This window comes from Staurois parvus, unplaced genomic scaffold (assembly GCF_062004578.1).
Source record: "Staurois parvus isolate SC_StPar_1 unplaced genomic scaffold, SC_StPar_1.0 ptg000299l, whole genome shotgun sequence".
Classification (NCBI taxonomy): domain Eukaryota; kingdom Metazoa; phylum Chordata; class Amphibia; order Anura; family Ranidae; genus Staurois; species Staurois parvus.
In genome coordinates this window covers 153,357-169,901 of record NW_028318095.1, presented here as the reverse complement: position 1 = coordinate 169,901, position 16,545 = coordinate 153,357, and the positions used below count along the sequence as shown (strand labels likewise).

The 16,545-nt window shown below is 42.9% G+C and overlaps 1 protein-coding gene across 2 annotated transcripts in view; it reads right to left on the bottom strand.

The window, feature by feature from the left end:
* SAMSN1 (SAM domain, SH3 domain and nuclear localization signals 1) overlaps positions 1 to 16,545 on the bottom strand; it is a 132,926-nt gene that overhangs the window by 21,706 nt on the left and 94,675 nt on the right. For both annotated transcript variants that reach the window (XM_089682889.1, XM_089682888.1), the window contains 5 exons: positions 11,580 to 11,651; positions 7,495 to 7,647; positions 4,144 to 4,279; positions 1,980 to 2,131; positions 1,673 to 1,879 (listed from right to left, as the gene is read on the bottom strand). In XM_089682889.1, the coding sequence (XP_089539015.1) occupies positions 1,673 to 1,879; positions 1,980 to 2,131; positions 4,144 to 4,279; positions 7,495 to 7,647; positions 11,580 to 11,651 (720 nt within the window). The remainder of the gene's footprint in view (positions 1 to 1,672; positions 1,880 to 1,979; positions 2,132 to 4,143; positions 4,280 to 7,494; positions 7,648 to 11,579; positions 11,652 to 16,545) is intronic.

The window sequence follows — 16,545 nt, the reverse complement described above, 5'->3', positions numbered from 1 at the left end:
AAAGATCAGGTCTCCTGCCCTTCCAGGCAGCTTCCTTCCATTTATTTATTTCATCTAAGTATTTAGATGTCTGCCCTAAATTCATGTTTAAAGCCAGTTTAGATTGCTCAAATTTTAAAGAAGCAAACAAACAATCTTCAGCAGTTTTTGCGTTCTAAACTTTATTCACTTTTAAACTTTACTGGAATATACCTAACATTTTTACATTAACATTCTCATTTAATAGGTGTAGTGCCCCTCTAGTTACCTAGGGGGAGCTACTGTAGATACGTTTTTAGACAGAGGCTGAAAAGCAGCCTGGTATGAGTCAGCCTGAGTGTGAGTCAGGGCTGAGGGCTCAGCAAATCAGTTTTCTGATACCTCTCCCTGCTGTACGAACTTTAGAAGTTTATAGAAGGCAATGGGTGGAGGATCTGCATACTCAGGGGACTCTGACCAATCCCCAAGCAGAAGGCCTGGCAGGGGGTCAGGGCAGCCCTTAAGTATGAGCGAATCTGACCAGGAAGTGATCAGTGTTTGGTAGAAGAAGGGTGGAGTGTGGAGCCTTGGAGGGGGTCCAGGAGAGGGGCCTACCTGCAGGCAGGAGCTGGGGGGAGGATCTCTCAGCCTCCACCATCCCATGAGAGAGGACATCCTAGGAAGCAGGGAAGGAGCCAGCCCAGCGTAGGGCCTGAAGGCAGCCACCAATCCACAAGCTTGCATGAGAGGAGAGGAGAGTAATCACACACACCCTGAGCCTGATAAGGGGAAAGGGCAGTTAGGTGGCCAATTCAGCTAGCTCCTCATCTGGAGCTGCTTGTTTAAAATGGCAGTTTCTGGGTCCCCTTGCTAAGGGATTCCCTCAGGCAGCTGGGTGAAGAGGAGAATTCATCTGGGGTCTGAGGTTGTACACCAGGAGGGGTGGAGAACTCTCCAAGAAAATAATCTTTGTCTGTAGACTTGTACATAGTTGCTAAGGAGTTGTCCTCAAGTTGCAGTTTCCTTGGGCATCCCATACACTCCTCAACCCCATCCAAGTTCAATACCTCTTAAAACAAATGCCCAAGGACTGTTTACTGTCTCCAGTGTTCAAGAACTGAAGAAAATGTGTGCTGCCTGGTTGTACAGGACTATAGGGGGACCCAAAACTCAGCGACTCCTAAGGGGGTAGTGCTACATAAGGGAAAAGCTGAAACCCAGACACAAAAACTTTCATTAATATATCTTTCTCAAAAGCCACTGAGGATATAAATAATCATTGTGTGCACCAAATGCCTTTGTAATCCCAGTTATTACCATGTAAAAATAGTGATGACATTATCACTGTGCTGTACATAGCCTGTGCAGAGAGCAGAGCAGTTAGAGGGACCCAACAGCTCAACCCACTACAGGCTGCCTGCAGAAAACTACAGGAAGGGGCGGAGACAAGACCAGTCACCCTGTATATGGAGACAGAGCAGCAGTGAGGGGTCTTTATTACAGGAAGCTCCTGCACAGAGGCAAATGTTCACACTGGATTGCTGCACAAATCTGGAAGAAATACACAAAGCACACCTAGATTTATATAGGAATACACAGGACTCTCGTATTTGGACAATATTTGCTTATTCCAGAGTTAAGCTCTAAGGTGAGGGTTACGCTAGTGGTGAAGTGTAAGACTATGATATCATAGCGATTCTGTGATATTACTTACCTGTAGATTGAACCTTTCCAGAAGTTCCTGTAATGTTTTAGGTCTTGGCCGCTTACTTTTCCTTCTCACTATCTTCCTTGGGGCAGGCGTTTCCTCTTCAGAAATGATGTCAACATATATAAATTTAAAATTCCCAATTTTGTTATTCAACATGCCTGTCCAAATGCCCATGGGGGTTTTGTAGATAATATCTATAATATCTCCTTTCTGGAAAACACATGCAGAAAATGGCCATTATGATAAAAATAAATGAACTGAGGGGATATGTTTATATTATCCATAATAACAAACCACCAGAGTACATTACCTTAATTTTTAGGGAATCGGTGTCATACGGGCTAGGAGTAAAGTCAGTATGAACCTTTGCTCGGCCACAAAATGGTCCGGTATAAGGAACATCATCATCAAGCCTGAAACTGTCTCTGTTGCTAGTCCCATCAGAGCAACTTGTTACACCACCTAGAAATAAGCATTCAGATTTTTTAAAAAAATGTATTATTTTATATTAAAATAAAGTTGAACAAGTTTGGTTACATCTACTACTTCATATCTCACAATTGAGATGCAGAAATTGGGGATGCAGACTGTCCTACATACAGCCAACACTGGTCTCTTCCAGGTGCTGCTGGACAGACTTGCCCTCTATATACTAAACACCTACCAATCAGAGAACCCGAATGATGTTGCGATCTCTGCCTCGTCCAATCACAGAATCCTTTGTATTTATTGAACAAATATAAGACATTCTCTGAATGGTAGAAGTGCTGGGCAAGTGACACTCTTTGTTCAGTGTACAGGCAGAAAATTGCTCAAGCGAGTCCAGAAGAGGCCAGCACGGGCTGTATGTAGCACAGGATTCTGCAGTGAATATCTACATCCCCACCAACCCTCCGGATGTGAGATATGAAGATTAGATGTAACCAAGCAAGATAACTTTAACACAAAAAAATAAATATAGTAACCATATTAAAAAAAAATATAGCAACCATATTCTTTCAACTGTTAGAAAAACACAGGACGGGACAGTAGAAAGCGTTTGCCAATTTCTTATATAAGACATAAGCTTTCCAATGAGGAAAAGATGGAGAGAAGCAATAAGGTAGCACAAGGATGATATTCAAAGTGCAGTAACACATAACAACCAGGAACCTCATGTTAACGAATAAGCCGAAACAGAAAGGTCTCATTCACACTCCTGACTACTTGCATGCCTGTGTAGGGCCTGGGTGAGCACCCCGGGTGTGTTTGAGGCCGTGCACCTGCATCCACACAGATGTCACTTTGGGACAAAGCAACTGTGTCAGTGTATCCACGTGTCCCAATAGACATCTATGGGACCGTTGGCACTGGAATGTATGCAACGCCTGTGCATCCCCGTGCCAGAAAAACATGGCCCTGCATGGGGCACACAATTTTCGGCCTTGTCAACGAGACCAACTACAATCAAATGGGGCCCTCACATATATACAGGAAGCATAAGCTACATACTTAATAACTCTGTTTTTAATCCAGATATTGCTGTACTGCCCCAGTCCACCCCACTTCCTATTTACATATTCTTGTAGCCCTGAAACACACCTGTGTGTGATGCTGGAACCCACCTATGTGTGATGCTGGAACCCACCTGTGTGTGATACTGGAATCCACCTGTATGTGATACTGGAACCCACCTGTGTGTTATGCTGGAACCCACCTGTGTGTGATGCTGGAACCCACCTATGTGTGATCCTAAAAAATATCAGTTCAGGGTGGGCATCAACATTGTGGTACAGTTGCAAGAAAAAGTATGTGAACCCCTTGGGATTACGTGGAGTTTTGCATGAATTGGGCATAAAATGTGCTCTGAACGTCATCTAAGTCACAACAATAGAAGAACACAGTCTTCTATAGAAGAACACATTGCACTGTGAATGTTTACATGTTATGTGCAATTAAACCATGGCAACATCTAATGTTTGTGTAGTATTATGTTCAGCAGACTGTGTTCTTCTATTGTTGTGATTTAGATGACGTTCAGAGCACATTTTATGCCCAATTCATGCAAAACTCCACGTAATCCCAAGGGGTTCATACTTTTTCTTGCAACTGTATGCGGTATTCATTGCCAGTCCAAGGAGAAGGAAGGAGGAGGGGCAGTGACACTCTGAGACACAGAACTGCAGACTTGTCATATAGGAAAGATCTGAGTGGGGGAATCACAAGACAAATCTTATGGCCGGTAAAACTTTTCCTACATTTGTTTTAGGTGTATGTTTACATGTTTGGCTGGCGTTATACTGTATAAGCATTACATGTCAAAACAGTTTCTGCCAATTTGCAACTGAATTATATTATTTGGAAAGATATCAAGATATGCAATCTGTCATTGCTGGTATCTTACAAGACATTTGTCAGATGACACTTGAGGAACTGTACCTAAAGGTCATTTGCTGAATGGCTCCCCATCCAATGATGTTTTTATGGATACTTACTCGATGAACTCTGACCGCTATTCAGACTGTAAAGACTTTCTACGGATTCACTGGCGTGCAGAGTGCACTTCTCAGCGGCATTCCCACCTGTAGGGTCACTGTCTCGCACAGAAAAATTCCCATCTCCATCTTCGCTCTGAAGAAGAAAAAAAAACACCTCTGCTTAATTGAGGGTAATAAAATAACAGTTTATCAAGTGATTTATTTTGCAAGTCATTACAGAATTTAACCTTGATGGGAGCTATAAAGTTTATACATAGAGAGTGTTAAAGTATTAATTGGTCAGATACTGTAACACACTGGAGGAATATTTAAGCTGGGCTCTGACAGAGCAGGAAGATCAAATACTTTATAACTCACTAGAATGCAGACCATTCACACTGTAAACACAATTTAAATGATTATAGGACAAGCAGCTACGGCGTGAAAGATTTTCTGCAAAAGGGTAAAGAAACAGAAAACAACCATTTTTATGATCGTACCCTATGTTCCTGATATTTTATTTCATAGGTCAAATGATTACTTAGCTTGAATACATTTGAATATCACTCAAAGCCCAATTCTTTGAAAGCGAGAAGGTTTTTTTTTAACCTTCATGCATTTTATGAATGAAGTTAAAAAACCTTCTGGGTGCAGCTCCAGCCACTTAACTGAGTCCCATCTTGATCCAGCGTTGTGCATAAAAGCATTGGCTATACCAGGTCTTTCTCTCCTCATTTGGCTCACACAGCAACAGGAGCCATTGGCTCCTGATGTTGTCAATCACAGCCAATGAGGAGAAATCAGGGGGACAGGGATGGACTGTGCCCTGTGTGTGAATAGACAGTGTCCATTCACTGGAGCGAGTCTGCTCGAGTGCTCCCCATAGCAAGAGGCAGGTGGGAGGAGCCAGCACCTCTGGTGGGGGACCCAAAAAGAGGAGGATTGGGGCTGTTCTGTGCGAAACTATTGCACAGAGCAGGCAGGAAAGTATAACATGTTTGTTTGTTTTTCATAATTACAACCTTTAGAATCATGTTAACTTCTCGTATTGGTCTTAGGGACACAGAAATGCAGATTTACTTACCCAGTCCATCAGTCCTCACCGCTGCTCGACATTGTTTCTTACGCTCCAACGGTCTAAGGTCCTGATGTCATCAAGTCCAGTGCAAGGTCCATAGCCCTGCAATGGATGCGAAGACATTGAGGAACATTCCTCCACTGGAGTGATGGGGAATACCATCTATTGGAGGTGCTGATGATCAGGTAAGTAAAGGTGCCCCCTCCTTAAACAAAATGAGCTTTTGACTCTTGGAGTTGGACTTTAATATTTTAATACAATTTGGCGTGATCAATGAAAATCTTAACAAAATGTTTGAATCAATATTTTTTTTATGTCCTATTTTGGTGTTGTCTTCTGATCTGAATGCACACACATCATGCACATGGCTATGCACACTTGTGTCAACTCTTAGCACCCAATCACAAGATTCTTAACAATTATTTTATAATGTGGCATTGTGTCTTAGTTAGGGTCTTATAGTGAGTTGCTGTTCACTTTAAAAGCCCCTATACCTCCTGCAGATACATAAAGAGGTGGATTTCTTAAAGACAAATAGGTTGTTCACTTTGCAAGGGAAATTTTACTTTTCAAGGAAACTTTCCGATAGCTCAGTGAATTTGGTAAAAAAATACCCTTTGCAAAGAATACTCAATCACATATAATGAAAACAAAAATCTTACACGTAATTAGATGAAAGAATTCAGCAGATCTCACCTCATTTACTAAGCCAAGGGAACATTCCCTTTGCAAAATTAACAGCTAATTGCTTTTAGTGAAATCAATCCCAAAGCATTCACCCAAACATATCTGCGTATATGGCCAGACACCTTTCAGAGTTCCCCAAGAGCCTTGATATCCAGAGAATCCCATGTGCAGATGGTGACCTGTAATAGTAGTTGAAAGCTAAAGCGGACATTGCAGTCACCTATCTGATTTTTATTACTATTGTTGTATTACAACATTTTGGATGTTAAGATTTTCCCCCAAAAAACTAAAAAAAATAAGAAAAACAAAAAATCTGTTGCAACAACCAATGTCTACTGGTCCTAGGATGGACATTATTCAACCTCTCATGGGAAGAAAGATCAATTAAACAGGTTAGAATAGAAATTAGTTATGTTCCAATTCCTATTGATCCCCCTGTGATAAGTAGTACTAGCTGTTCCCCAGCCCCCAACAGAGACTGAGCTGAGCAGTAATGTTAATGTAGCAAACATTGGGTCAGGTGTTGTGTTTGGTCATGGGATTAGGCAGTGAGGCTTAGGCTAATGGGTTAATTTAGGCCTTACATTGAGATTTATAGATGTAATTAGGTGTTAGGTTGAGACCTGCAACATGGTATTTTGGCTTAGTCCGGTTTAAGGGTTAGGTTGATGTTTGGGTTTAGGAGTTAGGCTCACGTTAAAGTTTAGGGGTTAGAATGAGATTAAGATTTAGGTTGATTAAGATAAAGGTAGATTAAGATTAGGTTGAGGTTCATGCTAAGGTTTAAGCCAGGCATACATGGATGAAAATTTGAATGGTTCAGCAGGGATTGGCATATTTTGATCCATGTATGGGCAGGGTGGTTGTACATAAGTTGATCTACCAATTGACTTCTGTACAATCACACTGTCTGAATTTTGCTGCTTGATCAGAGCTGCTAGCTATAGTGTATTTGATGGTGGGGAAGTCTCCCCACTGTCAGAATGCTCATTGAGGAGGATTCCCACATCCACCTTGAAGGTGTGGATGGCGGAATAGAGTAATTTTTTTAATCCAACCTGCTGGGTTATTAGTGTTGTGTATAAAGACCTATTTAAGAATTAAAGTGGTTGTAAAGGCTTGAGGTTTTTTACCTTCATGCATTCAACACATGAAGGTAAAAAACCTTCTGTGTGCAGCAGCTCCCCCAGCCCCCTCAATACTTATGTGAGCCTCATTGCGATCCAGCGATGTGAATGACAGCCTCGGCTGTTTCATGTCTCTGCCTTCTCACTGGCTGAGACAGCAAGCGAGAGCCATTGGCTTCCGTTGCTATCAATCACAGCCAGTCAGCCAATGAGGAGAGAGGGGGCATGACCAAACAGCGGCTCCATGTGTGAATGGACACATGGAGCAGCCGTTGCCCCATAGCAAACTGCTTACTGTGGGGACACCCGACAGACAAGAGGTGCCAGAAGAACCTACGGGGGATCCGAGAAGAGAAGGATCCAAGCTGCTCTGTGCAAAACCACTGCACACAGTAGGTAAGTATAGACAGGTTTGTTATTTTACAAAAAAAATGAACCTTTAGAATCGCTTTAATTGTAATATTTAATCATTTTTACCTCAGACAGAGTCTTGATGTACTTTTTGCCCATCTTTTTCCTCATGGTCAGAGAAATGGCTTTCATCTTTTTAGTCAGACTTCCAGCATGATTGGAAGCCTTGTCACCATCTGGAGGTCCTCCTCCTTCAAATATACTGTCGGAATCGCCCATCTGTTTAAGAACAAATCCACATTAGTTGGGAAAGTTTAGAGCATAACAAGATCACCGCACAATTGCTCTTTCAGGAACTTTATGAGGCACTTCATAAATGCAAGGCAACAAGGGAAATCAGCCAGTTATTCAGTGCAACTATACTAGCTCCAAAAATTTTTTTTCTTAAAAAGGGTTCCCCTGTAGGTTTTAAAAACAAAAAATAAGCAGCCCTGGCTGCAATACTCATCTCCTTCTGGCTCTGTCCCCCCACAGTAACTCCTGTTTTGAGTTAAATGATCCCCAGTGTCATTCACCCTAGAAGACTGAGACCATCCCATGATATCATAGACGCCTCCCATGATGGGGCGGAGTCATGGTACCACCATGGCTCTGTGCATTTACATATAATAATGAAAAAAATTAAAGCCCAACACGGCTTTTGGTTGGGACTCAAGCCTCTTGTTATATACTGTAATTTTCTGTCAAGTAGCTTCCCCTTGCTTTCAAGGGGTTAACAGTTTTTTTAATTTTGCTATGTTCTTGCTCTGGGGTTATCCAGGTCAGTTGTGTTTATGTACAGATCAGATATTAAAATGTATCTTTATGCAGCATTTGTCTTTGGATTACCTGCTAGGTTGGTGCATCTGAGAAATAAGAGTTGAAGCTATTGGTTGGGTTTTACCACTTTTTCTATGAAAATTACCACCCCCTGCAGGTCATACCATATAAAAAGTGGCTTTCTGCTTAAGGACTGCCAAGATGTAAGCTCCCATGTGGGAGCCCAGTTAGGGTTTCCTATGGGGCTGGGAACCTGAGGATTCTTATGGACCCTTAGCTACCAGCCATGGACTTATTGCCTTTGTGGATTACTGCCAATCATGGACTATTTGTTACCTCTGAGGATTTACTGCCTAAATTGACTCTTACTCTGAAAGGATTGCTTTTATGGACTTGTCATCTGCTTAAGGTACAGTCACTTTAAGGGGCACTTAGAGAACTTTGTACAGGAATGTATCAGAAGTGGTCTTGGAAGAACTGTTCCTGTGTGACCCTGCGCTAGTTTAGTAAAGACTGACATTGTTCCTGTAAATGCCTGGCCTGAAGTCTCTCAAAGGGTGCATGCATGGCTTATTAAAAGCACAGGGCTTACACCAGGGGACTGTAGGTTATAGCAGATACAGTACATTACGTCCAGCATATAGGATACTGTCTAGTACAGGCTATATTGCCATTGCTAGGAACAACTGTGTATGTCTCATTTGCTAAAGGCTTCCAGCCAACCAACCAGGGAACAGGTGACTGGCAAGAGTCATGGTTACTATGGTAGTGAAGGGGTGTTATGCTTGGCCCCTTCACTAGCAGCTGGGTCCCCACATTCTGGGACTGGATCCACAGTGCAGCGTACCTAGGGACCTAGCCTGGAAGTTACAAGAAAAAAAGATGTAGAGTAGCCCCAAGAAGGAGAACAAGCATGGAGTTAGATTAAAGAGTGTTTCCTGTATCCAGTAGCTGGAGTTGGACATGTCACTCCGAGTGAAGTGACATGAATTGCTGCGGTACAGATCCCTAAATGCTGCACACCTGGGAAATGGTGTTCTCTAACAAGTAGTTGGGTCTAGAGTGTTTAGTGTTTACAATGTAATAAGCTTGGTCATGGGTTACAGAGAGTTAACTGTGCAAGTGCTGCTCACTTCTAAGTTTGGGAGATCTGCCTTAATGTTGATTTCACGTGGTCGCAGCTCCCTGCCTAAGTTTAGGCTATAGCAAGTACAGTTCCACTGGTTCCCCACTAGGGCGTCCTTAAGCCCCATCCACAAACATGCCTGTCACACTCTACTACAGTCTTTCTCAAACATAAATTTCCTCATAAGTTCAAAAAAAAATTCTAGTTTTTCTGGAATGCACCTAAAAATTAAATTTGAATTACCAGATTCAAGCCAGCAGTTAGGCTGCTAGGTAAATTCAGTTTTTGTCTCCTTCTGTAATCAAGGGAGCACAGATTGTTTGGCCTGGTCTGCTCAGGGTTTCACAGGCTGGGAGTTTGATCATTTCCCCTTGCCTCTAGAAGAAGTTTTTAGAGCTTTGGGAGGGAGACTTCAAATAACAAGCCTGAATATTGATCAGTTCGACAGAAGGCGGTCATCGGACGCTGAGGAGCTGTACACATGGGCCGAAAGTGGGACAGTTCCTGCCAGAACAGACTGTTTTTGGCTGATTTTTGGCTTGTGTGTATCCAACTTTAGAGGGGACTGTTGCTCCTTTAAGGGAAGCCTTGGATTGTGCTGCTGTTCTCTGAGATCTTGGGGCTGGAAACCTGGAAGGGACCTGGAACTGGCTTTTTGGCTTCACCAAAGGGGTCTTGTCTTAAGAAGGTATTTTCTCACTCACTGGGTGGTGTCCAGAGGAAGCTGGAAGGTGGCAGCTGCCCCGGGGACTTGTGAGTAATGACCCTGTACTGATTCCTGGTCACTGTGTGCTTTTGGGATATAAGTGCCAGACGTTGCTCTGACTGAAACTGTCGTTGACTATGATTTTTATTGAAGAGGACTTTCCTGAACTGTGAACTGTTCTTGAAGTTGCACTGGTTACCTACATGGGGGCAACCAGGTGCCAAAGTGACTTGTCTCATGGTCCCCAGCTTTTAAGCCTTAGACCATTCAGTATCACCAATTACTAAAGAGAAAAAAATCCTGTTAAAGAGGCTGGCCTCATGGTCATCAGCTGTGAGGCTTTGGCCTGCTCTGAGACTTGCCTTATGGTCTTCAACTGCGAGGCCTTAGACTGTCCCATTTCTCATCAAGTGCTAAGGAAAAGATCACATATGTCAAAGAGACTTGACTTATGGCTCCAAGTTGTGAGGTTTTAGCCTGCTCAGAAAGTCACCTTATTGCCTTCAGCTGTAGGGAGTTCAGAAAAGACTGTCCTCCAACTGTTATGTGATAAATGTATTGGAGTATCCCATGCCCCTAACCAAACTCCTGTTATAAGTTTTATCAGCAATGAATCACAAAAAAAGACAATTCCTAGACTATTTATTAGAGCTGGAGTGAATGGACTGTTGCTTGGATGACTAGTGGTCTCTATACTGTTTGGGAAAAAAAACAGTTAAATTCAGTAGTCCTTGCAGGGGGTAGTGTGCCATTCCCAAAAGCAACCAACAGAGGACCAAGAGCTGCTACGGTGCATGTTTACTGCAAAAATTGAGTTTTGCTTTGGACAATAGATGCCAGAACGAGGGGCATTTTCAACCAGGGGTTAAGCAGAGTGGTGGGAGGAGCCCAGCTAGCAAAGAGAAGTTGGTGCCAAGGAGTTCCAGGAAGGGGGACATGGCTGTCAATGCAGTAGCGAGGATGTATCCCTCATAAGCCCTGCCAGGTCCGAGTTACAGCCAGTCATACACAGCAGATGCAGCTTGCCAAGCACATGAAAACAATGGAGATCACCCCCACTTCAGAGGCTCCTGTGTCTGGTGGCCACTGTGCTACTTGAGGAAAAAACAGTTAAATTCAATGGCCCTTGTGGAGATAGCAATATACACCTTTATAAATAAGATTAAAGTTATAGTAGAATGTTCTTGTTTCAGTGCTTAAGAGATTGAAATCTGATCTGTCAATATTTCCTGCTGAAGCACAAATATAAAATCGCACCGCAATTTCCAAAATCAGATTATAATTATTTTTATTTCGTCCCTTCCTGTCAACACTAAAGCCAAACACAAAGTATAATACCATACCATGCTCTAAATGCAGAATTTACAGTATAAAATAAATGAGTAGACTATAATGAAATGCATATAATATATCTTCTTATATAAATATATATAACAAAAGCAAAAATTGTTCAAAAACACAAAACAAAGTACAAACAATATTCCACTAATTCATGCAATTAATATAAAGAGAAATAATATGCTACAGAGTAGTGTGATAGAAATACCAGTAGGCACACACCTCATTCAGGTCTTCTGGTTTAGAAATGGAAGGTTTCTTGAAACGATCAAAGGTTCCAAAACTGCTGGTACGCTAGGTGGAAAAAAGTAATAAAAAATCAGTTCAAACTGACTAAAATAATAAAAGGGAATTGGGACATGTTTTTTTTTACTGTATTTATAAAAAAAAAGTTAGAACTGAGTGCCCCCTTTACCCAGCTCATCCCATAAATATATCCTACTACTGACCTCTGATCAACCGGTGACCTCCACCACCAGCCGTGAAGGTGAGTGGAAATCTCTTCTAGCTGATAGGAGAATCCCACCTTTGACAATTGTCACTGCAAGATTTCCCACCTATTTCTTTACTGACGACAATCACAACATTTTGGATTTTACAGATTTTCCATCACTTTCAGTCCTGATAACAGAATTTGCTAGGACACACAGGGAAGCCAGGTTTCCATAATGGAGCCACGTCCTGTCTACATGCACTCCATCAATGGCTGCATGACATTTCTCAGGCCAGTATTCCACCATTGACAATGCCTGTGTAATCTGTGTTGAAATAGTCACTTGTAGTATCTACTGGATTAGATGAGGTGACAGGTGACACAACTGGGAGGCAGGAACAGAGCATGGTCACTCCATATGAGAACATTCACAGCAATCATCATTAGGCATACTTTTATTGAAAGATGCAAAGTTGAAAATATTGAAAATTACTGTTGAAAACACATTTACTTGATAAATCATGTGAGACTTTAGTGATTAGCATTACATATACTCTAAAACCAAATGTACTTCAAAAGTGAAGCATGGCCAAAGCTTTGTTGGCCATATTTCTCTTGTGGGTCACAGAATTGCACTTACTTATGCTCTCCTGTGACCCAGATTCAGCCGACAGAAGGCTACAGCCTGCTGACGGCTGACATCACAAAGCAGCTCCAGGCATGGGAAGGATCCTGACAATAATGTCAGGATACACCCAGATGCCTGACTGACAGCTGTCAGCCTCTAAGTGTGTCATTGATAGCCTGAGCCAGCCGCTCCTGCCCCCTCCCCATCCCGGCACTCCAGTGAGCTTTGGAGGAGCAGAGCCTAGAGTGGTGACTGAAAGTCACCGCTCTCTGCTCAGAGCGAACAGAGAACTGAGTGGTCATGTGATGGGGCTTAGAGCTGGTGGGGACAGCTGCAGCATCACCCTGATGCTGCAGTATGAAGGTGAGTATAGATGTTTGTTTTTTTCTACTCCTATACTTCTCCTTTAAAGACAAATTTAAGATTCACATCTATATTTTTATAGTTCTGTATCCTCTATGCTATACATAATTTTTTATTTTTGCTTAAAAATCCATACATGAGGAGCTCCAGTCTCCCCCCCCCCCCAAAAAAAACAAAATTTATACAAATACTGTAGCTTCTGACTTTTAATATAAGGACACTTACCTGTCCAGGGATCCAACAATGTCCTCACCCTAGCCGATTCTTCAGTAGGCTTCAGGTGCAGACACTGGCAACTTAGGTAACTGAAACCGGGAGGAGCGTTCCGCCTTGACAGCCAGTTTCCTACTGAGTGTACACAAGTCATGCTGCACTTTGTGAATGGTCACGCAGTTCTCTGGGACCTGTGATGTGTCCTAGAAGGCTTAGGGGGGAAGGAGGAGGGGTTGAATGTTTCGCCAATCTGACTGAGGTGGGAGAGTGTACCTGTCAAACCCAGGTACCCGCTCCCCCCTACCATCAAAAAAGTGCTAAATGAGGCAGTGGGGGGGGGGGGGGGTGCAAACAAGCAGAAATTACCCTTTTGGGTGAAGTTCCACTTTAAAATACCCTTTGCTTAAAGTGAAAATGTTGTTTCCAGCCCTGGCAATGCAGGGCCCTCCACAGACAGAGCTCACTAACTTGTCCACAGACTTGTATTGCAGAGAAGTAAAACCATTGGGAAATCTCAACTTGGAACTATGTACACAATCGCTCTGATAAAATGAATTTCCTATCAGAGGACCCCCTATCATATCAAAGCCCCCCCCTTTCATATCAGAGTCCCTCCTTCATGTCAGAGATGCTCTTATTTGTCAGACGCCCCCCATTATATCATAGTCCCGCCTATACATCAGAGGCCCCCCATCAGAGTCCCCCCATCGCAGAGTCAGAGGCTCCCCATTACATGAGAGTGTCCCCTATACATGACAGCCTCCACCACACCAAAGTACCCTCATGACATCAGTCCCCCCAGCACATCAGAGTCTCCCCATCACCACAGAGCCTCCCCTGGATCACACAGTCTGCTCATTCATTTCTGTTGCAGGGTAAATTAGGTCTTATGCTTGTAGCACCCAGGGACCGAGGGACGCCTATTAACAAAATTATGTAGGCATAGGGGGCACCCTCCCCCCCCCCCCCCCGCCATGCCCCCTTAAAGGAGAATTATTAAGAAAAAGATTTGTTAAACCCGCAAGTGCTTTTTTCTCTTTTATATTAGCTTTTGAAATTTATAAAAAGCAGCAATTTAGAATATGAATGAAAGTTTAGCACTGTAAAACACTTTTTTATAGATAAACAGTGCATTTTCTATACATATTTACATAGTTAGTCTGGCTGAAAAAAGACAAAAGTCCACACAGTTCAACCATAGAAAACAAAATTTATAATCCTATACCCACAGCTAATCCAGAGGAAGGCAAAAAAAACCCAGCAAAGCATGATCCAATTTGCTCCTGCTGGGAAAAAAATTCCTTCCTGATCCCCTGAGAGACAATCGGATATTCCCTGGATCACCTTTACTTATAAATGTTAGTATCCAGTTATATTCTGTGTATCTAAGAAACAATCCAGGCCTTTTTTGAAGCAATCCACTAAGCTGGCCAGAACCAACTCTTGATGGAGTTTATTCCACATTTTCACAGCTCTCACTGTGAAGAAACCTTTCCGTGTTTGGAGATTAAATTTCTTTTCCTCCAGACGTAAAGAGTGCCCCCTTGTCCTCTGTATACAACTATATAGATCAGACAAAAATGAGGTACAAATAAGGGGGAAAGAGGGACAGAGGGACTTTGTTCCAAATCACAGACAGTCCCTCGAAATCAGGGACAGTTGAGAGCTATGCTCCAGGCGAACCAAAAGAGCACCCCAGTGTGCCATGGCACCATGGTTGAGAAACACTGTTAGAGAGTACTGGGGCTTAGTCTTGTGCCTATTAGACTGCACATTGACATTCATAACCACTGTAACAGGAGAGTGGATGCAAGACTGAGAAAATGGTTGCTGTTAGTACAATAACTACTGCATATCAATGTCTTCGACTTCAGTCGGGTTTTAAGCTGTACTTTAGCAGACATGCTTTTATTCCGCTGTACTATGCTACTGTCTCTTGAAATGTCTCTCCAAGTTCTGTTTTGAAATTGCTGTATGTTAGATTGCCCACCCTGCCCATCCTTGCAATGCCGCCCACCCGTGTGCCAGAGACGCTGAGACATGACACACACAGGCAGAAGGGGCTAATCTGCCCTCATTATCTTTACCGCTGTCAGACTCGCTTCCATCTCTATTCCTGCTGGCCTCTAAAAAGACAGAAGTAGCTTTTGATGTGTCAGCAAGCTATCAAACTTGGCAAACATTGCAAGAAACAGGACAGAGGAGGGGAAGAAAAATTCCCTGTGAGTTCTGGGATTAGACTCGCGCCCTAGTCTTATTTTGCAACTCTTTTGTGTTTTAAGATGCCGAAACCAGTGCAGCTCCCTGTATCCGAGGTCCTACACAAAGTAGAAAGGCCAGCACCAGATTAGTTTATTTGATGTATCACTTTGATTCATCTAGTTAATGATCAGAGCAGAACACAGCCCTTGGCGCTGTTTTGTTTCTGCGAGCCTCCCTCCAGCGACGTCCTGCCATTAATTCACTGGCATGTGCCAACTCAGCATATCAAGGTCACTCTTGTCTTTCAAGGGGAACCTTTGGAGACATAATAAAACTGACAGAAAGTTCTTTTTTTTTTTTTGCATGCTTTATGTTTCTGGAGTTCAACGGTAGCAGTTAATATCAGTGAGCTTATAGAGTTTGTGATCTTTATGCTTCAAGATTGTTTTTTTTTTCCCTTTTTGGATGATACAGTTTTTGAAGATAAAATAGTGACAGATTTATGCAATCTTCCTAGGAAATATGTAATCTGCAGCAGGTTTGAAATGCAAGATGTATTTTCTAAAAAAAAAAAATAGTTTGCTGCCCTTGCAGATTGAAGTTAGCAAATTGTTTACTTGTGCTCTGCTGTATTTTGCTTTTTTTTTATCATTGCTAGGAAAGCCGTTGCCAGGTGTCTTGTTTGCTATACATATCTAAAATGGCCATATTACATGACCCAGTGCAGTTTTAGAAAAACAACCCTTCTAGGGCTTGTCCATATTCGTGGCTATAGTGCTGTTCCTCTGAAAAGCAGTCTGTGGTGGAACGCTTTGAGAGAACGTCATGTTGTGTACTGAATGCCTGCTTTAACCCTCAAAGTGACACCCAACCATGCCTCATCCGTGTGCATTTCATACAGTTGCAGGATGGTTGCAACATGGCCCAGAGGCGTAGGTAGGACTTTCAGGCCCCTGGTTCAAGAAACTATGAATGGCCCCCCTGACCCTGGCCGAGGCCCTTTTTACTGATCCAAGAGCCCTTTACTCCCATTGTGGGACACTTTATTATTGTCCCACAGCAGGTCCCCTTCCTGCCTTCTTGGGGTCCCCCCATGGTGGCGGAACGTCAGGGCCTGGGCACAAGTCTGAACTTTATGTCCCCAGTATTTCAGCCACTGGTTTCAGTCATTTTTTCATGTGTGTTATTCTTTTTTTCCCCATAGCAGCCCATGGACAAAACCCCGCAGAGTTGCTGGGGGGGGGGGGGGGTGCTGGGGAGCACACTGGGGCTCGGAGGAACAGCAGGAAAGGGATAGGGAGGAGGCAGGGGCAGCATGTACAGTAACCATGTAGAGTAATCAGCAGCTG